The sequence below is a fragment of the Balaenoptera acutorostrata genome, chromosome 5 (assembly GCF_949987535.1).
Source record: "Balaenoptera acutorostrata chromosome 5, mBalAcu1.1, whole genome shotgun sequence".
Classification (NCBI taxonomy): Eukaryota; Metazoa; Chordata; class Mammalia; order Artiodactyla; family Balaenopteridae; genus Balaenoptera; species Balaenoptera acutorostrata.
In genome coordinates this window covers 100409620-100433002 of record NC_080068.1, presented here as the reverse complement: position 1 = coordinate 100433002, position 23383 = coordinate 100409620, and the positions used below count along the sequence as shown (strand labels likewise).

Sequence of the window (23383 nt, the reverse complement as noted above, 5' to 3'; positions counted from 1 at the left end):
CCCTTACAGCTCTAAGGGTGAGCCTTGCCCTTTTCTGGCAAATAGACTACATGTGTCCTCTGCTGCCATCTCATGGCTACTTACGGCTTCTTCTTTTTTTTCTTTAATAAGTTTATTTATTTATTTATTTGTTTGTTTGTTTGTTAATTTTTGTCTTCGTTGCTGTGCGCAGGCTTTCTCTATTTGTGGAGAGCGGGGGCTACTCTTCATTGAGGTGCACGGGCTTCTCATTGTGGTGGCTTCTCTTGTTGCAGAGCACGGGCTCTAGGCACGCAGGCTTCAGTAGTTGTGGCACACAGGCTCAGTAGTTGTGGCTCGTGGGCTTAGTTGCATCACAGCATGTGGGATCTTCCTGGACCAGGGCTCAAACCTGTGTCCCCTGCATTGGCAGGCGGATTCTTAACCACTATGCCACCAGGGAAGTCCCTACTTATGGCTTCTAATGGCCTTTGACACTTAACCCCCTAATTGGAATTGCCATTCTGTGCAAGTGGCAGATTTGGGCCACACCATAGTAGCACTTGAGACAAGGCTCTGCTATATTTTTGGATATTTGGTTCATTTACGGTCATAGATGCCATGCCACTGGCAGCAAAGGGCCCCTGACAGTGGGCTAATGAACACGACATTCCACAGATGTTTCCAGTTCCTTCTCATGCTCAGCTGGTGGCATCATCCAGAGGTAGAAGGGACGTTGAAAGACATGGCTGGAAAAGGTTGCTGGACGGACTGTGCTCTCAGCACTGTGGACTACCATACAGCCAGACAAGGTGGGCGTTAATGCAGCTGGCCCTCAGAGGGAGTGAAAGCAGGGCCGCTCACTTCTGCGTCTGCACCTCTGCGATTAGAAGCAGCAACCAGGGATCAGAACACAGACCTCCAATATCGGAAGGACAGGGTCCTTAATGCCCATTCTTGCCCTCAATGTCTGTGTGCAAGCTACTCCAGGAACTCATGCACCACTGACTGGCTGCCATCGGAGTAGGGTGGGGGAATAGGTAGTGGCTACAGAGCTTAGAGTTGAAATTGACCGAAATTAACCATAATTTACCATCCAAGACTTCCTCTGGAATTTGGCAGCCTTCAATAGACTCCAGGGTTCCATAATAGTTAGAGCAGACAGATTCTGCCTGTGCAATTCATTTTCAAGAGGGGAGATAGATCCTGGTACTCCCTACTCTTCCACCTTCCCTTTCCTTTCCTCTTTGAACTGAATGGAGACACCTCTTCATGGCCTCTCACAGGTAAGATAGTTTGACCAGCCTTCCTTGAACCCCCAGTGACAAGGAGCTCACTGCCTCAAAAAGAAACATGATCTGCTATATATTGAAAGCCTACCATGTCACTGACAGGTGACATTAGCTCTCCTTCATTGAGCCTACTCAGTGCTAGCCATCATGATGACCATCACATCCACCCAATGAGGTGGGTGTAATCCCCTCCCCATTTAACAGAGGGGGGGGGATGAGGCTAAAGGAGCTTTAGTTGCTTCTCAAGGGAGAGCACATTTGAACTGAGGTCTCTGAGTCCAATCCAGTATCAGTCCATACTGCCTCTTGATGACATATTTAAGATCACTTAAAAATCAAAATGGAGTAACTGTGGTTCAGACATCCAAAATGGAGCTGGGTGGCCTTTGTGGTTGTGCTTTCAGACATGTTCCTGTGTCCCTGAGAACTTGAATTTTCTCTGAGTAGTATCAAACTCAAGGATACCACCAGCATTACATTTGCAAACATTATCTGCTAGCAGCTGCTAGTTGCAACCTTGTAGTTTCAAAATCCCCTCTGCCCCTCACAACACTGTATTCATTCAAACCCCAACCAATCCTTCCTTAACAAGAACCTTTACTTCTTGCCAGCTCCAATTCTAACTCTTGACAAACAACTTTATGTCACCGCGAGGTGTTTTGCCTTTATAAGCTTCCCCCATTTTCTAGTCTGGTGGAACACAATTCAAGTGCTTCTTTCTTATCAAACCAAACTTGGGTCTGCTCACCCGTGTGCAGTAAAGCCAATCTACTAACACCAGCTGTAGTGAAGGAAAGTGCAGCATTTATTGCAAGGTGCTAAGCAAGGAGTCCAGGCAGCTAGTGCTTAAAAGACCTGAACTCCCAAATGGCAGGAAATGTTTTCAAAGACAGGGTGAGGGAGAGGGTTGCAGGGTGTGTCATCAGCTCATGGACATTCTTCTGACTAGTTGGTGGTGAGGTCATCAGGAGTCAGCATCATCAACCTTCTGGTTCCAACTGGTCTGGGGTCTACGTGCTTGTGGGCAGCATACAGTTAACTTCTTCCACCTGGTGGGGGTTTCAGTCTCTGCAAAACAGCTCAAAGGACATGGCTCAGAATATTATCTAGAGCCCCTGGGGAGGAACTAAAGGTCATACACTTTGTTTAATTGCTAAACAATTATTATTTTGTCTTGCTTGACTATTTTCCTTTGTTTCTGCATTTTCTCACTTATCTGATTAAATTTATTCTTTGCAACTTGGGGAAGGCCAAGGAGACTAAAGTTTTTCTACAAACAAGAGGCAGGCAGAGGACATGGTGGGGTAGGGGTGACTGTCCTGGCAAGGTCCCATAGGGTCCTGCTTGGTTACATCTTTAATCTGTGTCTCCTGGGATGCACTCCTAACAAACCCCAAATAAACACCTCTCTAATCAGATGTCCGTTTCTGAAATTGTGGTTAACGCCCTAAAGGGCTATGGGGACTCAAAGGAACTTAAGACCTGGGCTTTGTACACAAGGGTTTGAGATCTTGTTGGGGAGAGAGAGCAATAGAGTAAATGCTCATTTAGAAGAGGGCGGAGAAGTGGTGGGTGTCACTGATCTGACTTGATGGCAGTGGCGTTTCAGGGAGGGAATGAAGGCATGCAGGAGTCCCTTCTTCAGGAAGATGGGAATGGAAACAGGCATTTCAGATGGAAGGATGGTGGGTTTGGGCCTGGTGGTTAGCCATGAACATGCTCTCAGGACTGCCTCCACCCTCTTCCTTTTCCCCTGCAGCCCTTAAATAGGCACCAAAAATCTGGTTTGCACTGGGGCTTAGCCACATTTCTTGGACAAAAGCTAGTTTCTAAATGATCTTTTCCATCAGGGTGATTTGAAGTATGCTTGGCCAACTTTATGTACTTTGGACTCATCTGGAAAGCTTGTTAGAATACACATTCCTGGGCCTCACCCTCAGAGACTCTGATGCAGGGTATCTGGGGTGGAGTCAGAATTAGCCTTTTTTGAGCTCCCCAGGTGATCCTTCTGGTCCTCAGGCCACACTTTGAGTAGCACTGATTGATACCGCATTTCATCATTAGAGAACCCCAGACAGCTATCTGGTGGTTTTAGTTTGAAATGTTATCAGTAAGCAGTCTGTGCCAAAACCCACCCTAGCTTGTGACGTTGTGACTGAGTCCAAGCTCGTACTGCTCGCTGTAGGACGGGCCAATAAATTGAGAGATGAGGTGTTGAGGGAAGGAAAAGCGACTTTATTCGGAAAGCAGCAGACCCAGAAGATGGTGGACTAGTGTCTCAAAGAACCATTTTACCCGAGTTAGAATCCAGGCTTGTTTTATACTAAAAGGGGAAGGGGTGCGCTGATTGTTGCAAACATTTTGGTGCTGGAATCCTTTGTTCTTACAGGTCTGGTCACAATGTTTCTATAAATCTCACAACAGGACAGATATCATTCTGTTTATCTCTATGTGAATGGCAAAGTGTTATACCCCTAAAAGTCAGAGCCTTGAGAATGGGCTATCCTGTATATTTCAGGTTGTAGGCAACATTCTTTTACAAAAGATGCAGAGCCAGCATGACTAAGTGGAGGTAACAGAGCACTAAGGTTAGCGCTAACGGAATAGATTCAACAGGAGAGCCAGGAGCTATGGAATCAAACACTTATGAGCTGGGTGATATTGGACAACTCACTTCTGTAAGCTTCAGGCCACTTCGTTTATAATTAGAACTAAAACTGCTGACCTCATTGGGATGCAGTGAGGATTACAGGAGGGGACAAGTGAAAGGCACAGAACCTTCATAAGAAACAGATTTGTTAAATATGTCATAGGTTTTTCATGCATATATTTTTCAGAAATTCAACTGCAGGAACCCTCCCCTGACTTCCACCACCCCACAGCCTTCTGTGTCTCTCAGATACTCATCAAATGGGTCATCTTGGTTTCCACCACTGACACTGAGCTCCTAGGAGGCTGGATCTAGTCTGTTAGCTCACCTCTCCCCCATCCAGTGTCTTGCACAGTGCTTGGGACATAGTAGATGATCAATGAATATATATATATATAAATCAGATAAAATGCATGTAGAAGCTGTATCAGTAATTCTCAACCCAGGTTACACATGAGAATTACCTGGGATACATCTCAGAAATTCTGATTTAATTAACCAGAGGCAGTGTTTCTCAACCCTGGCTGTACATCAGAATCATGTGGGAAAAATTTTAAATCCACATGCTCAAGCCATATCCCTAACCAACTACATAAGAATCTCTTGGGATGGGCCCCAAACATCAGTATTTTTAAAAAGTTCCCCCCTCGGGTGAATCCATTGTGTAGCAGGGGCTGGCATCACTGGGTTAGATGCAGAGACAATTGACTGACACATGCAGTGGGTTATTAATGTGCTCTTAGATACAGACAAATCTTAAAGGTTAAAATTAAGAGGGGAATGAGTCACTATTTTGTGTATGTCTACTAACATTTTTTTATTTTCTGCCATTTCTGATTTTGGTAATTTACCTTAATTTCTGTGTGTACAGTGTCACTTTCTTTCGTGTCCACTTCTCTATCTCTTTGGCTATTTGCTATTGTTGTTGGGTGACTGTGTGTGTGGGGGGAATAATCTCCCCCCCGCCCACCCCGTCACCAAAGTTATGTTCACCTAGAACCTGTGAATGTTTGAAAATAGGTTGTTTGCAGATAGATGAAATGAAGGTGAGGTCATTCTTGCTTAGGATGGGCCCTGACCCAGTGACTGGTGTCCTTAGGAGATAAGGGGAATTGGGACACACACACACAAGGGGAAGCTCCATGTGAAGACAGAGGCAGAGACTGGAGTGATACATCTACAAGCCAAGGAAGGCCAAGGATCGGCAGCAATCATCGGAATCTCAGAGAAAAGCCCGGAACAGACTCTCCCTCAGGCTCTCTGGGAGGAACCAACTCTGCTGATGTGTTGATTTCAGACTTCTGGCCTCCATAAAAGTTCAAGAACACGTTGCTTTAAGCCACTCAGTTTGTGTGATGTGTTATAGCCGCCCTAAGAAGATAATACAGAAACTTCATTGACATCTGTAGTCTAGATCTATTTTTCAATAAGAAGATTAGAATCATAATTCTGAAATCATTCTTTTATTGTTCACACACAGATCTGCTATTTTCTGGACTTTCTCTAACTAGGAGTCGAAGTTCCCATTGGATGAAATGTGCTCAAATTCCTGTCTTGCTCCAAAGGCTAAAGTGGGAATTCATGAATGTTTTACATATTAAAATTTTCATAGAAGGCTCAGATGATTAAAGCAAAACTTCTAAAAAATAGGCGTGCGCGCTTTCCACTCTTAGGCCGGTCAGTGCATACTCCATGTGACCCACTGAACTCTGTAAGCTCCTGAACGGAAGGTTTCTTTCCCAATATTTGGAGATGCTGCAGGTCATGAACTCGTGCAGTTGGATCTGTTTAAAAACTTTGTTCAATTTGTCTGGGTGTCTCGATGTCTATGAGAACCGATATTGGCCTTTTCCATACTGGAGGATTGATGTCTACGAGAACCAGTATTAGCATTTTCCATACTGTAACAAAAATAAATGCACCAAAAACACCATGTTATTTCTAAGATGAAGCATTTACATCATGGATTACAAAGACAATGTAATGGTCGTAAAAAAGTATATAACAATTTGTTAAATCTACAAAGAAAGTAAAAAAGTATATTTACATTTTCTTCCCTTTAAAAAACCAAAGATCCAAACAAACATTTTATATATTAATAAATTTAACATAGACAATTTTCATTCATTCAACAAGGATTTCTTCAGTATTCTCCATGTGCCAGCTCTTATTTTAAGAGGTATCAGCATTTATTTTTATCCGGGCATATTTATTGTTGTTATGTAATTTAATGTTATTATTTTAGTTTTAAAAGTTTGTCATCTAATAATAAAGCCCTCCCCAGTCCCACCTTAGAAATATGGTTTAAAAAAGAAAAGGCTTACTTTTTTCATGGGTATAGTTTCAACACTATAAAACACAAAAAAGGGAGATAAAATGATTTTTCAATTACAATTACAGCTCAACAGCTGCATTCCCCCCACCTTTTTACTCTAATACAGATGCTGACAAAGCAAATTCAGAAGAAACACATATTAAGGAGGAGGTAAATGAAGTCAAAATGAACACATTTTGAATACAAGTTCACCAGGCACAGAGTGAAGGGTGGACCACGGAGCCAAAATGAAAACTAGTAAAAACAGTTATAAAGTAAAGTGCCAAGTCCCCGAGAGAGAGGAACTGCAAACAAGAAATAAGAAGGCTGGTTAAGGAAGCTGAGACGATTAAGCAAGGGGAAAAATAGTTAAAATAAGCATAAGAAAACCAGTACAAAAATTTCATCTGAATAGGGATGACCTATTACACCAATATGTATAAAATGGATAACTAATAAGAACCTGCTGTATAAAAAAATAAATTAAAAAAAAAAGAATGTCATATAGTTGTAATCATAAAAAAAAAATTGGGAGATTGGGATTGACATATATACACTAATATGTTTAAAATGGATAACTAATAAGAACCTGCTGTATAAAAAATAAATTAAAAAAAAAAGAATGTCATATAGTTGTAATCATTAAAAAAAAAAAAAATCGAGTTTAAATGCATCAGAGCCGTTCTTTAGCAAGTGCCTGGAAGGTAGCGCCACTTAGAAAATGATTCCCCAGCCTCTTGTCTACTTACTCATCGTCATATACATCTTCAGAATCCATTCGACGGTAGTACTTAGCCAGCTTTACAGCAAAAATGATAGCCGGAAGTAAAAATGCGGTAGCTTTTCCTATACCAAACCAAAACAAATTCTGCGGGGAAAAAGGAAAATCATGAGGATTAGATGCTTGAAGATGGGAAACGGAAAACAACACTGGCTGGGGAAAATAACTTTATTTTGCAGTTTTTTTAATGGATTCTAACTTTGTGAACTTCAGACGAGCCGGCCACTGTGTGAAGTGCTACCTGTTATGATAATTCATTCCATCTTTCTGAAAACCTTGAATAGATCCTATTGTCATATTTATTTTACAAATGAGGAACAGAGGCAGCAAGTGCTGAAGCAAGGTTTAGCATCTAGGACGCCCCCAAACAACAGCTAACCATCCAACTAGACGGCTCCCGGCTTTGAGGCCAGCCATAAGAGCACGGACAGCCTGCAGGCCTGAGCTCAGATCCTTCTCTGAGCTGTTCTGATGTGAGGGTGGCTCATTAAACTTCCTGGCTTTGCTCTGCCTCTGAACAGTGGGATTGGCAGCAGCCTCATCCCATAACACTATTGTGTGAAGAAAACAGATGCAATGCTTGGTACCGTAACGATGCCCCCAACAAACGTTCCATGATGAATTTAACCAATCTTTAAGGACGGTCATGGGCTGAATTCAATCCTGTTCTGCCTAAAAAGCGATGTTAAAGTATTTTTTAAAAGACAGCTGCCTATATTCCTAAGTCAGATGTCACACAGAAACCTGGCTTTACGTCTTTTCTCGAAAAGTCTCAAGTCGGATCTCGTAATGCTGAGCCCTCGTTCCCACAAGGCAACATCAGCTGGAGCTGAGTGATGGTTCTTCCTTCAACAGGGGTATCTGTCCTCAGTTTGTTGCAGGCCATACCACTAGCTCTTACAGGGGTGATACCCAACATTATTTAACCTGACCCACCAATCAGAACAGAGATGGCTGTGCACAACCAGTATGGCCCTGTGGGTACCAGACACTAGCCAGCGTCTGGCCTTGGCCTGTTTTGTAAATCTACAACCTTCCAGATCCCTGTAGAGGCTCAAGTCTGCGGCCCTTGCCTTAGGATAACGTTGTAACACTAGAGCAGCCCTCCCCAGCCCACTGGGAGGTAAAAGGCAGCTCGGACATAAAAACAACCGCCCAGACCCTCATGTCTCGGCCACTGCGCTTCTGCTTTGTTCCTGGTTGAGTTTAGCGTTGGACAGAGTGGCATCACTTGGCCCAGAATTTTCAGTAAATTTGTTCTCCTTTCCCACATATTCTTTTATTGGTAGATTTCTACACTTTCAACCTTGTTTTGAGAGGCTTAGAGCTTTATGACAACCATACCTTTTACTGGAAGCTGCCTCAATCCTTCTGGGTACAATCAAGATATAAAAGAAACATGTTTGCCAGCCGGGAGTCGATTTTCCTGGCAGAGCCAAAGGCCAGAACTCTTCCTTACTCTTTAAACCACCTGCTACAAAGCTCTAGCCTACAGTCTTCCTGAGCACCCTCCAGGCCTCCCCTCCAGTGGTCCCCGATTGTTTTGGAGAGGCATCTGCTAGTTGGGTGATCTGACTGGCTGCGGGCAGGCAGTGGAGACTGGGCGCAAGGAGATCAGTTCAGAATGAACCAGCCTAACTAACTGAGGGCTCCCCTAATGAGGGCTTTAATCAAAGCCATCAGCAGGGGCTCCAAGCAGCAGACAAAAGGGTACAAAGTCAGAAGGGGAGGGAAGCAGCCAGGAGACCAAGGCGGGGGATCTGCATGGCTGGGAAAGTGGCAGGATCATTTCCATCCAGGTACAGAAGTCCCTCCCACAGAGACAAGTGATAATGGAACAGAGAGACGGACAGATAGAGCAATCTGAATGTACTGTGACAGGCAGCTACCTGATCATCCTTATGGCCTGTGCCAGACAACACTCCAGATGACAGGGTCACAGCAGTGAACACACAGCTCGTGCTCATGGAGTTCAGAGTCTAGTGTGTGTTGCGGGGGACAGGTCTTACCAAAGAGCCACACCGATGTACAATACAAACAGCAAAAACATCTCTACAGGAAAAGCAGAAAGTTCCATGGGAGTGTACAAAAGGCAGCCAAATGTAGTTGGGAAGATCAGAAAAACCTTCCCTGAAAAAAAGATATGTTTGAGCTAAGACCCGAAAACAGAACAACAGCTAATAACAGTGAACATTTATGGAGTGTGTTAATGTACCAGGAAAGGTGTTAAGGGCTTTCCATGTAGTCTCTCTTTGAACCATCAAAACAATCCTATTAAGGTGAAGAAGCTCAGAAAAGATAAATAATTTTTCCATGTCACGGAGCTCAGAAAATGTAGAAGTGGAATTTGAATTCAGAGTCTGTGTTCTCAACCATTATATTGTAAGACCTAGAGGAGTCAGCTAGGTGGGGTATGGGTGTGGAGGGGAAGAATGAGAGAGAGAGAGAGGGAGAAGGAGCTTGTGTCTAATTTCTAGGCAGCGGAACTGGCATATGCAAAGGCCCTGGGGTGGGGAAATCTAGAATTTTTTTTTTTAACATCTTTATTGGAGTATATAAAGAAATGAAAGAAAACACTGAAGCACGGTGAGAAAAGTGATCAGATAGTACAAAATGTGCCAATGGGCAGGTACCCAATCATGCAGGGCCTAGAGCATAACAGTAAGGATCCTGATCCTTCCTGTGGTATTAACAGTAAGCCACTGAGGTGCTTTAAGTGAAGGGAATGAGAGGATTGACTCATGGAGAGAGTCAGTGTATATCGAGGAGTGAACAGAGCTGAGGAATAAACTTGGTTAACTGGAACTTACCAGCCCAATGGCAACATCTTAAAGGGCTATTAACTCAAAAATTAAACTAAGTTTGCTATAGCTTTAGGGTTACATATATAGCTGCACTAAGAGTCCTTTGGAGTATTGGCCATCTGCATACCAGTGATGTTCCTTTCTAATTATTTCAGACAAACAGTTTTCTTCATGAGGGTCTCTTGACTTCTGTAAATAAAATTCAAGTAAGGAATGAAGATACGCAGTGAGGACTTTGACTTTTCTAGCTTATTAGTGTCAGGACACATTCATCTACATTTTAGATCTTAGGTCTTGGATTCTACAACTGTAACAGACCCAAGCAGAAACCTATTTTATATTACAGTGTGAACTACCATCTGAAAAAAAAAATCAAAGATAATGAGTTTATTGTGTTTTCTTCTTTTGAAAGATGAAATTCTTACCAGGGGGTCGATAATGTAGCTGCACAGAAAGACATCAATAGCTGAATCTAGGGCGGTGGCCACTGGTTTGCAGGCTGCCATTTGCTCAGTGATCTATGGGGGTAAGAAAAACAGGCAAACTTTGATGGGGCCACACCCACAAAATTCCACAAGAATAAAATTAAACACCCTATTCACTTCTGGCCTGTTCACAAAAAGAATCCTTAGGCCCTCTGGGTATGGATCTGATAGCTGATTTCTATGGATGAGTTCTACGACATAAAAAAGTATGTACTTGAAACGAAGACCCCGATTCTCTCTGAGCCTCGGTTTTTAGTTCCCCGGTTTGTTATTTGGAAAAGTAAGACCCATCTTGCTGGACTCCGCAGAGACTTAAAGAGTATACGTGGTCAGCACAGTGCCTCAGTCTGAATTTCTTACCCGACCCCTTTGTACTCTGACAAAGGATGTGGGAAAAAAGTGGAAAGTTAGGTAATGAATAAGTCTACATTTTAGAACAGGGGTTGGCAGACTTTTTTCTATAAAGGGCCAGAGGGTAAATATTTTAGACTTTGCAGGCTGGGCTGAGATATATCTGTCGCAACTGCTCCACTCTGCCATGGTGGGGCGAAAACAGCCACAGACAATATATGAACAAATGGGTGTGGCTGTGTGCCAATAAAACGTTATTTACAAAAATGGCAGGACCTGCTGACAGAAGACAGAAAACAAAGTACTCATTACTGAGGTAAGACTAAACAAGTTTAATGAATCACAGACAGATGCTCCAATCCCATTAGCTTAAGAAAACAATATTTATTCATTCAAAAAACTCTGGAGTAAGTACAATGAGCTAGATGCTAGTTCCTGGGGTGGGGAGTGTGCCTTATTTCTTTTCCTTTATTGGTTGGCTCATCTCCCCCTTTTCCTCCACCTCTACCTTACAAGGCAGCCCATATTAATAACATTATGTTTCTCCAAGCTCAAACAACCGTATACACTCTCTTTATAGGCTTTTTCACTGTTAGTTTTATAAAAAGTGGGGTAAGGGTACACATGGATCAATGGAACAGGATAGAAAGCCCAGAAATAAATCCACGCACTAATGGTCAATTAATCTATGACAAAGGAGACAAGAATATACAATGGAGAAAAGACAGTCTCTTCAATTAGTGGTGCTGGGAAAACTGGATAGCTACATGTAAAAGAATGAAATTAGAACATTCTCTAAGACCATATACAAAAATAAATTCAAAAGGGATTAAAGACCTAAATGTAAGACTGGATACTATAAAACCCTAGAGGAAACCATAGGCAGACACTCTTTGACATAAATTGCAACAATATTTTTTGGATCCCTCTCGTTAGAGTAATGGAAACAAAAGCAATAATAAAGCAATGAGACCTAATTAAACTTAAAAGTTTTTGCACAGCAAAGGAAACCATAAATAAAACAAAAAATCAACCTAAGGAATGGGAGAAAATATTTGCAAACGATGTGACCAACAAGAGCTTAATTTCCAAAATATACAAACAGCTCATACAGCTCAATAACAAAAAAAACAAACAACCCAATCCAAAAAGACAAAAGACCTAAATAGACATTTCTCCAAAGAAGACATACAGATGGCCAACAGGCACATAAAAAGATGCTCAACATCGCTCATTCTTAGAGAAATGCAAATCAAAACTACAATGTGGTATTACTTCACACCAGTCAGAATGATCATCATCAAAAAGTCTACATATAATAAATGCTGGAAAGGGTGTGGAGAAAAGATACTATAATTCTCCATAGGTTGCGTGCGCCACTGGAAACTTCACTCTGCTCCTCCACTTCTCTCTACTCATTTATTCATGGAGACTTAACTTTATGGACCGAATTTTGTCCCCCAAAGGTTCCCATGTCAAAGTCCTAACCTCCCGTACCTCAGAACGTGACTGTATAAGGAGATAGGGTCTTCAAAGAGGGAATTCAGGTAAAATTAGGTCACTAAGATGACTAATCCAATAGGACGGGTGTCTTTATAAAAGAAATTTGGACACAGACACAGAAGGAAGACCACGTGGGGACACAAGGGGAAGACGGCCACCGACAAGCCAAGGAAACAGGCCTCAGAAGAAACCAACCTGCCGACACTCTGATCTTGGACTTCCAGCCTCCAGAACTGTGCGAAAATAAGCTCCTGTTGTTTAAGCCCCCTAGTCGACAAATACACCAATGACATAGCAGGTTCAGTGCTGCCCAGGGCGTGTACAAACCACAGCTGCAAATGGACTCTAACGTAAGGAGCTCACGGTTTGCCAGGGGAGACACAGTCGAGGAGACCAGAATCCCTACAGGCAATGAGCAAAGGGAGCCGGGGGAGAATGCAAGGGGCATGCGGTCCGCGGTGGGCAGGCCCGGGAAGCTGCCCAGCATGGACACACTTGTGCTGAGTCTCATGGTGCCTCCACCCGTGGCTCCTACCTTCAAGGTCCTTTTACTTATCTTCTGTCTAATTTCTGTGGATTTAATTTGATTTCCTCCTGATTTTATCCTAGAAAATGACTATCCCAAGACACAGCCCCCTTATGTTCATCAACGATAAACCACTTACAGAGATCTTGACCCACTGCAGATAACGTTCAAAGTAGCTCATTATCGAATTCCCATACTTCTTACTTTCCTGGAAAGACATCAAAGAGTAATAGAGCCATTAAAATGACTCTACCATACTCTATGTAATCATGCAGTTATGGTCACACACCCACTTATTGGCATAACAACTTACTTCAGCAATAATTGTGGAGATTTGGTTTGTGATTAAGTCCTGAGCAGAATCCAAAACGAGAATGATATTGGCCACTTTCACCTGGAAAACACAGCAACGGTCGACACGGTATCAAGTGATAAAAGAATTTCATCAGACAGTTTGTATGTTGATGCGAGTACTGTTAACTCAGCCCCACACCCCCATGACTTGCTAGTTAAGACTCTACTAGCTGTTCATGATTAGTGACATCTTCCCTGGCTTGGCTTCCCAGGAGATGGGTATACGTCCCCACCCCATGATGGTGAGCTTGGCTCTGTGACTTGCTTTGGCCAAAGGAACACAGATGGGGTGGTACTGTACTGGTTTTCTAGTGAGAGTGAAAGTTTGTGTGTGGAAGGCACTGGGATTTGGAGGCTGTTTGTCAAGCAGCATTATCTCTGTAAAAGTGACCAATGTACCACCTATACTTGCATCCTACACATCCAAAAACAGCTTTCTCCTGTGTACATAACATGCCAGGATGCGGTCTTCATTTACAGAGGTCCTTGTAGAAAGGAGAGGGTGGGAAAACCCAATTTGGTGTTTAAAATGGGTGGATAACTGAGACTTGATTTTACTTAAAGTACCTGCAAAACCCAACATCTCTGAAAGTCTGTGTGTGCTTTTGTAAGAAGACCCCAAGACAGAGAAAGAAAACAAATCCTTACCCCCAATCCACTGCTTTTCTGTTGAAGGTCCTTCAATTTTTGGTGCACAGCACTCTGGTGAATAAATACAGATCATATTTCCTGACCTGTTACATGAAGCTGCAAGATCACGTGCTTTGTATCCCCCCACCCATAAGTCAGCCATCAAATCTGACTTTACTCTGTAATAGTTTCATTCGAGAAAAAACAACAGACACGAGGAACAATATGCACCTCACATATTTGGGTATAAGAAAACCTGAAGAAGAAAATTGGGATACATATTCTAGAGCTTCAAAGGGCAGCACACCATGTATAAGGTAGCCACAAAACTCTTTTGAATCAGGTTTGCTCAAAGTGGCAGGCATTGTTTACAGTAAAACCTGTTCAACAAGAGTGGCTTAATTTGCATGGTTTAGATGAGGAATTGGCAAACTATCGGTTAAGGACCAGATAGTATATACTGTAGACTTTGTGGCCCGTACCCTGTCCTAATCGCTCAACTTTGCCCTTGTAGCCAAAAGCAGCCACAGATCATCTGTAAACTAGGTGGGCCTGGCTGTGTTCCAGTCAAACTTTATTTGTAAAAACAGGCAGCAGAGGAATTCCCTGGTGGTCCAGTGGTTAGGACTCTGAGCTTCCACTAACTGGGGAACCAGGTTCTATCCCTGATCAGGGAACTAAGATCCCGCATGCCGCAGGGCGTGGCAAAAATAAATAAATAAACAAATAAGTAAGTAAATAAATAAATACAGGCAGCAGGCCGGATGGGGCCCATGGGCTGCAGTTTTCAGGGCCACAGTTTGCTAACCCCTGGTTTAGAGTGTAGGTCACATCCACAGAACAACTTGCCTAATTGTAGGTTGCCCCAACTCTGAAAAGGCCAAGGAGTCCTGTGTCTACTTGAAGGAAAGCCTTTAAGGAACATGTCAACACCAGCTTAAAATGTTAACATATTTGTGCTAGGCATAAAGTATAGCAGAGAGAGAACTGTGATGAGTGCAGCACACAAATTAAGAAAACTGTAGAGGAGGACGTTGTGAAGACTCGACTGAATTAGGCAGGAGGAAAAATGAAGAGAGAGATGGTAAACACTAGTTCTAGAAGATTCTGAAGTTGGAGTCAAACGGACAAATAAGCTTCTTCAAACCTGAGCAGGCTGACTCTGTAACCTGGTTCCCACGCAGTCGTCCCCTTGATGACTGCAAACATGACCCTCCCACATGCAAGCATAATAATAATGGCTCCTTTTTGCAGAGTCCCTCTGGGAGGTCAGATCCTTCATGTCCAAGAGCCAGGTAACAGTGAGGCAAGGACCCTTCCCACCAGTTTTAGATGAGAAAATTGAAAGCCACAGGACTTCGGAGAGGCAGAAGCAAGATTTGAAATCAGGTCGACCTGACTCCAGAGCCCATGTTCTTTCTCTGTTACAAACTGCCTTTCTGGCATTTAGGAAAGAAGCCAGAAGGCAGAGAGGAAAAAAAAGAAAGGAAAAGTGAGAAAGCTGGATGGAAGAGAGGGGCAAAGAACATCAGAACAGGGAGTAGAGCTAAATGAATGTGGAAAGAAAGGGCATTGCCTTGCCTCACATATTTCATGGCAGGGTATGAAGACAGAGAGTTTGATAATAATAAACTAAGTAAGAGTGAGTCCAGCACTTCAGCTGCTGCACGGCTTAGGGGAGCCTGTTTAAGGCCATGGAAACGAGAGAAAAACATAGGAGGCAACCACAGATTTAAAATAACTGTTCACACTCAAATAGAAAAAGGCAACAAAAAGGCAGAAAATCTGTGGTGAAAATTGAAAATGTGTCCTCTTCAAAGCCCAGCTACTATCATTTATTTTAAAAATAGCTCAATTTCTTAGCCTGAGGTTAACCAAATTTGACCTACGCGTGACATACGAATATATCATTAAGCTAGGTGAAACAGAGTTTGCCCAGGTCACAGCGAAATATCAAAGGTTGTTGATTGTTACCATTAATTTTTGCAAAGGAATGATTTCATCACGATGAATATTTCTTAAGATTCCTGCATTATTTTTCAGGGTCTGTTTCAAATTTCCTTGGGGCTACAAAGAGAATAAAGTAAATAAATATTAGTACCTGTTTCCAGACTCTGGAGCACTCTCTCTAATCAGGACAGAAGTATGCAACCCTTCTTATATGATGACGAACTTGGAGGGATGGTGCCAAGACGCCCTCTTTCAAATCATGGAACCATGAACTCTCAGCAATAACCCACCCGCATCGGTTCTTTCTGAGTGCCTGAGGCTGCCTTCTCTCTCTCTCTCTCACTTCACCATAATAAAGCCACTGTAAAGCCACTTTACAGTAGCTATAGCTTCATTTTACAGATGAGAAAACCAAGGCTCAATCAACTGAGAAATTTTATTTAACCCACACTTAAATCGTTTTTAGTACAGTAACATCTAACAAGCGTTACTACTGCCTCCATTTAACAGATGAGGAAACTGAGGCACATAGGGGTGAAATATTGTGCCTAAGTTCCCACAGTTAGGAAGAGGCTGACTCAGGATTTAAATCCTGGTCTTCCCTCAGAGTCCAGGTCTGCTGCTTTGTGAAAGGGACCAGTTACAGCCATTAGTCACCAACCAGCAGGGAAGCTGGTAATGGGGAAGCTTATGGGGCTTGGATGGTGTCTTTGCCCTCCCTTATCCGCTCATTATTGGCGATGCAAAGCACCAAACGGGATCTCCCTCCCATGTCCTCAGTTACCATTCCCTACACTGCAAGAAAATGTGTGCACAGGTGTTTGGCAGTGGAGGGGTGGACGGAGTGAAAGCAGGTCCGGTGCTGAAGCAGTGAGGGCAGCAGCACCACGAGCAGAGGCTGGAAGAGCCTGCACCCTGAAGGTGCCCTGGGAACCTTCACACGCTCACGGCCTGTGAGGCCGTGTGGCAATGGCTGCTGATGGGAACTTTTAACGTGCACAGAGGGGCGTGTTTAAACAAGGCTTCCATAGCTTCTCTAAGAACGGTACTGACATTTCACATCTACAACAATGACAGCCTTGAACCGGACCGTTTGAACTCACCAAGTGGTTTGCTTTTACTTCTAGATCATTTGCAAATGATAAAAGATTCACTTTTGTGGGATTTTTCCCAGTCTACAAAAGAGGTGTAAAAAGCTGTGTTATGGATATGGGATTTTTGAACCTTAACAACATGTAATAAGCAACAGAGTGAACATGGGTCCATAACCATAAAGTAAGGCTGGACACTCTAAGGCTAGACACATCTGCATTCTTGTTTATATACACAGTATTATTTGTATTCAACCATAAAGAGAAATAAAATACTGATACATGCTGTAATGTACATGAATCTCAAAAAACTTGGGCTACATGAAATGGACCAGTTAAGGTTATCAGACACAAAAGGTCATATACTGTATGATTCCATTCATATGAAATATCCAAAATAGGTAAATTCATAGAAACTGAACATAGAGTGATGGTTGCCAGGGGCTGGGAGTGGGAAATGGGGAACAACTGCTTAATGGGATCGAGGCTTTCTTTTGGGGTGATGAAGGTGCTTTGGAACTAGATAGAGATGATAGTTATGTAACATTGTGATTATACTAAATTCTAGTGAATTGCTCACTTGGTAAAAGAGTTAATTTCATGTTGAGTGAATCTCATCTCAATAAAAAAACAAAAATAAAAACAAAAAACATTTTATATATATATATATATATATAAACACACACACACGATGCCCTAACTTTTCCCCAAAAGATCAAGTGCGAACATATGGGTCATACCGCAGCCATGAAGGCACCATAGTCTATTTTGTCTATTCCTGAAGAGCTGAAATCCATAAGGTTTCTTTTTCCTGCCTCATCCAGCAGAACTATATTGTCGATTCTTATATTCATATTTTCAAAATTATTATTTATGTTTCCGGTATGCTGCATAATAAAAAGGAAAGATATAAATAAATCCACTCTTCTCCAAAAACTTCACCTACTTAATGCTTTAAAAGAGCAATAAAATTACACAGGCCAAAACAAATGCACATGTACCTGACTGGCGTTTCTTCCCGGTTCTCTTCTCTCCCCTCCCATTCCTTCCCCGCCTCCCTGCCTTCTTCCCTATGCCTTATGCCAAGCACTATGTGAAGAGGTGGAATGCAAAACAAAATCATATTGCATCTCCACCCTCAAAGATCTCAAAGGGAAGAGGCAGTGTCGTGATAAAGGCACATGAAATGCATTGGGACACCAGGGACAGAGCCTTTCAAGGCAGGAGGCTGGGGAGGGCAACAGAGAGGAGGTGGCTTCTGAGCAAGTCTTGACAAACAGGGATGCTGAAAGGGGCTGGGCAGGCTGCTTTCCAGGGGAAGGGGGCAGCATGCACTGGACTTGGGTAATAGAGAGACTTGAGATCAACGGGAACGTGGTTCATGACTTGGGGGCCTGCGTGTCTAGGGCACTCTCCCACCCTACGCATCATGGTGCACCAAGAAAATGGCACATGGCATAATGAGTAAATGAGTAGAGGGCATCGATTAGGGCTTGCTTGCAAAATTATATTTTATTTATAAATACATGCAAGCTATATTTAGGGAAGAGAATCCGAAATTTGTATACAGCTTTCAAATAAACCTCTTCACATCTGAAAATCATCAGGCTGTTGTGGCCTCACGGCAACCCCGGAAGCTTTCTGTGATGCCTCAGTGGGTAAGCCATGGGGTTTGGGGAACAACCTCTGCCCTTGATTTTCCTCGGTAATTGCTTCTATATCGGAAGCCCAGAAGAAAGAAGGTTCCTTAGATTCTCTCCTGCACAGCTGAGAAGGCCAGAAGGCCTCCAGGTATGAGGGAGTGGGCACAGCCTAGGCTAAGGGCGCCCTAGGCCTGGGCTGCTGAAGCCCCCTTGCCCCTTCCTCCAGCCAGTGTGCTCTACAGGGGTCTCTCCTTGGAGTCTGAACACTCAAGACTTGGGTGCCGGTCTGGGCAAAGGAGGAGGAAAGGTCATTCCCTTCTGTCCCTTCCATCCTTGTTGCCACTCTGTCTCTTGCTAAGGGCCTACCTGGGAGCCCTGGGGCCACAGCCATCATTCATAAGGAGTGAGGACTCTGTGGGCCACGGTTCTTGTCCCCACTCAGGGATGTGACAGAAAAGGATGGCTGGTCTGGGAGAGTCAGTATCCCTGGGAAACAAGTGGGGTTTGTGCCTCCAGGAAGAGGGACACTCAAAGGATAAACTCTTTCCCTGTGAAGTGTCTGCAGGGAGGCCCCTGGAGAGGATCTTCCATCATCTGCTAGAGAAACTCATGCCTCAAGAAAGTCAACTGGTCGGGGGTGCTGCAAATGTTTTGGAATTAGGTAGAGGTGAGAGTTGCATAGCCTTGCAAATGTACTAAAGTCACTTTAAAATGGCTAATTTTTATCTTATGTGACTTTCATCAAAAAACATAAAAGACAACTGAATTTAGTAAAGAAATGTCAATTTCCTGATTGGTTCTAATTACTCACCTCTTTAATGCTGAGAAATTCACTGATATTGTAGGTGTTCTCTAGCTTAAGTGTGGCATAAATGCCTTTATTTTCTTTGCAATCGCTGAGGGAATAAACAGAGAAATCAGGATCCAGAAAGACAGTTGTGGCTACCTCTGTCCACTGCTAAGGATGGAGAGAAAGGCGAACTGTTCGTCTTTGTTTAATCTGTGACCACAGACGTGGCATCTGGGTGTCGACACAGAAGGCCATCACCAGTGGCTGCACGAATCCTCCGGGTGCCCGCCATTCCTGACTTCGTTCCCTGTTTTACTAAATGTCCCACGTTTGCAACAGATACACTAGGACTGGTAAATACTACATCCTTCTATCTGTGTCCTTTGTGTTCTTTCCAGTGCTGTGAGTAACAACAAGTTTACAAATTGGGAAGAAATAAACTCTAATCTAAAAAAAACAACAGATGTCAGAAAGAGGTAAGTTACAAAGCACTGTCATTAAAAGATTTCATAAAAGATGAAAACTCTATCAAGCCCCTGCCAGACCACCTCCCTCCATATTTCCAGGGTTGAGCTTCACCTACTACACTTAAGGTTGGACTAAGGGTAGGATGGAGATAGGGAGGGGGCAACAAACATCCAAACGGTCGGTCCACTTCGGCTATAAACCTAACTTGGCCTCACTTCTCCGTGCTTCTTTAAAATGTGACAAACGCTTCCTCGGCTGAGCTAAGCAGGGTGGCCTCATCTGATGCGTATCCTTGCCACCCAGATGGCCACCTCCTGGGGCGCCTCTTCCTTGTGCAGCAGCTAAGGCCCTCCAGTCCCGAGGGATGTCTGGGAGAAGCAACTTTCCCACATCCCCAAGAGGTGTGACACTCCTCTCCAGGGAGCCCCAAGTAGGTTGGCATTGGAACAGAGAGTCTGGTACACTAACCAACAGAGGTAAGACCAGAGAGTTCCACAGGAGCCAGAATCACAGAGAGCTGGCAGACCAGGCCAAGGAGCTCGGCCTCCTCCTCTAAGCCTAGGGATGGATTAAGTGTGCACAGAAACTCCAATGGATTGAAAATGTCTACGGAGAATATGCTGTTGAGAGGGCTCCTGTGACCCTCTGGGCAAAGCAGAAGACCACAGTTGATGACCAATGTCTGCCATGGAGGCGAGGTGTGGGGAGGATTGACACCTGTGCTGCTTGTTTGCTGTCTCACGCGCTAGAGGTGACGGGGAGCTGGTGATACTCAGACTACTATTATCATCATCCCTATTGAAGCGACAGGAAGTGGAACTGCCCAAGATCACAAAGGCCCCGGTGGTAGAGCCAGGATTGGAGCCCAGGCAGCCTGACTGTACAGCCTGGATCTCCAGCTGCATTGCAATTAGCATGTCTGAGATTTGGACCTGACATAAGAAATGTTCACATACTGAGGTCTTGGGAAGTCATTCTGGCTTCTACATGATTTAACTCAAATTTTATGCTAACTAAAACAAGCTGTCTGTGGCCTGTCAAACACACACTGTACATCGGCTTTAATTATGAAAGAAAAGGGTGCATTGACCAGAAGTAGAGAATGTCCATGTAAAAAATAAAGATTAAATATCTCCCTCCTGGGGACATCTATGTTGGTACACCTTCGATGATAAGACTCCCTTCCCAGGTGCCAAGGCCATAGTGATTCACTGTGTATATCCTGATCTGTTTTTTTGTTTGTTTGTTTTTGAAACCTTTAATGAATGTATCCCTGACTTGTTTAATGTTCTTTGCTCTGACAAGATATAAAACTATTCTGAAAGCCATGGTTCTCTGGAACAATTCCTCACAGCTATCTGAGAGGCTGTCTCTGGGGCTACAGTCCTCAGTTTGGCTCAAATAAAACTCTTTTCTATTCCTATTATAGACTGTTTATTGATTTTTTTCTTTCTTTTTTTTTTTTTTGCCACACCATGACTTTCAGGATCTTAGTTCCCTGACCAGGGATTAAACCTGGGCCATGGCAGTGAAAATGCCGAGTTCTAACCACTGAACCTCCAGGGAATTCCCATGTTTATTGACTATTTCCATCAACAGACCCATCCAATGAATTCTTGTTATATGGCATTTACTTGGGGCAGGGTGATTCTTAAACAAGAATGCATTTTAGGGTCACTGTAACCAGTGAATTCTAGTAATTCCCAGGGTGGCTTGGGACAGCACCATCCTAAGGCCTAGAAGGCTTTCAGGGAAAAGATTATCTTTTTGGTCTTACTGCTAAGACCAGAGAACAGCTTACTTCTAAAACTGGAAAGTTGACCATTAAAATTAAAGACATGTTGAAAGCAAAATTCTCATTGTAAAAACAAAACATTCTAAGTAGCAAAAAATGCATGATGCAATTATTTATACCTGTAAACTTGTTCAAAAGTGAGATGAATATCTGGTTTGTTAAATACCATGCCAGAGAGATAGTATTTCCAATCCGCATTTAGTAAATATGGCGTGTCCAAAACCTAGAACAAATTAAAAAACTTTTTTTTAAAGACAGTTTTACACTAACATAGATGCATATAATAAAGTGAATATTCTGTTCAATATACGGTATTTGGGGGATTTTTATATCATGATTTTCCTCATTGATTTTCAACTTAAAACTAGAAAATAATAGTGTGATTGGAATAAAGGTATCGACCACTGGATAACATCAGTAGGAATTAATGAGACTACTTTTTGGGGGGGTAACATTTCATTTTAGTAAAATAAACACATTAGAAATGGGAGAAAAATAGATAATTTGATTCAGAATATCTAATAGAAAGCCATGAAGCAGTAGACCCAGATCTTCACTACTTCCCTCTAGACAAAAGGAATTAAATCTGGCACAATCTTTGACTTCACATTATGTATATTTAAGGTGGGCTAATTGGTACATGACTGTATATACACTTACGGAGTGTAAATGGTTTCAGAATATCCTCTATTTTTTTAAGTATTCCTTTTTAACAATTTAACACAGCACAAAAGATGATGAAGTCTGGTTTGATGTGTTATTATTATTTTTTATCAAGAGGCCAAATGGAGATAATTTGACAAACTGATGCTCCCGACTTAATTTTCTTCAACCAACTGAGTAAAATACCACCACCACAACTGGTTTATTTTAGCAGTCATTCACCTGATTTTATAACAGATTTGAGGTGAAAAAATATATACAATAAAATAGGAAAACAAATATATTTTTAAAATCAGAATCTAGAGAAAAACACTGGAAAGCCAAAGTTAGAAGACAGACATGTAGATCAAAACTTCCTCATTAATTAATGAAGCTAAACTTGCACCTGGTGCCCTAGAGTGTGAAGTAGTTGGTCTTAGATGGAGAAAGTGAAGCTTGAATTCAATTCCCAACTACCTCGTCAGATTTCCACCAGGGTCAACCCTCAGCTATGAGGTGTGTCATTTATCAGTCTCTTTCACTTCAAATTTACGACCCTCAAACCATCTGTGTGGGCAACTGTCATCTGGGAAGTTATGTGAAATGTCAGAAACCTCTTGAGGTATAGAAGGAACCCGGGAACTTATCCTCTGATGTTCTGCATTTGGGAACTACTGCTGAGGAGAATTGTATTCTCCCCAAATATTACAATCAACATTGACGAGCAAGCCTTAATTCCTGGTACTGATTTCACTTACATTAAAAAAAAAAAAAAAAAAAAGAATACAGTTGACCCTTCAACAACATGGGTTTAAACTGCAAGGGTCCACTTATAAGCGGATTTTTTTCAGTAGTAAATACTACAGTACTGCACGATCCAAGGTTGGTTGAATCCAAGAAAGGAGATATGGAGGAATCATGCATACGGAAGGCTGAATATAAATTGTACGCAGATTTTGAGTGTGTGGAGGGTCAGCGCCCCTAACTCCCTGTGGTTCAAGGGTCAACTGTACTGCCATATTGTTTTGCTCTGACAAATAGATGGAATCTCAACCTACTGAATACAAACCACCTGCTCATCTTTTTGCTCTCGAAGAAACCCACAAGAAAGGGGAAAATAAAAGTTTTGGCTCAAGCTCTTCACAATGGGCACAAAAACCATGTTTACCTGGAATAACTTTTTGTTTTGGTAAGGTTCACAGACCAGTTTTTCCACATTTCCACCAACAACAAAAGTCAGAACCACGATGGTCATCAATAGCCAACAAAAGAAGAAACTGAATCCAACCCCGCTGGAAAAAAATAGAAATAAAGTTAATAATTCTACAAGGAATTATTCAATATTACCTACTAGTA

At 42.6% G+C, this 23383-nt stretch overlaps 1 protein-coding gene across 8 annotated transcripts in view; it reads right to left on the bottom strand.

The window, feature by feature from the left end:
- Positions 1-5344: 5344 nt before the first annotated feature.
- PROM1 (prominin 1) overlaps positions 5345-23383 on the bottom strand; it is a 115256-nt gene continuing 97217 nt past the window's right edge. For 7 of the 8 annotated variants that reach the window (XM_007167338.2, XM_007167335.2, XM_007167337.3 and 4 more), the window contains exons 13-25: positions 23196-23319; positions 21505-21608; positions 19144-19228; positions 17430-17576; positions 16702-16773; positions 15623-15715; positions 13667-13720; positions 12978-13058; positions 12804-12872; positions 10225-10317; positions 6964-7082; positions 6225-6249; positions 5345-5801 (exon numbers count right to left, since the gene is read on the bottom strand). In XM_007167338.2, the coding sequence (XP_007167400.2) occupies positions 5787-5801; positions 6225-6249; positions 6964-7082; positions 10225-10317; positions 12804-12872; positions 12978-13058; positions 13667-13720; positions 15623-15715; positions 16702-16773; positions 17430-17576; positions 19144-19228; positions 21505-21608; positions 23196-23319 (1081 nt within the window). In that variant the 3' untranslated portion in view covers positions 5345-5786. The remainder of the gene's footprint in view (positions 5802-6224; positions 6250-6963; positions 7083-10224; positions 10318-12803; positions 12873-12977; positions 13059-13666; positions 13721-15622; positions 15716-16701; positions 16774-17429; positions 17577-19143; positions 19229-21504; positions 21609-23195; positions 23320-23383) is intronic. The other variant, XM_007167340.2, reaches the window with a different exon arrangement.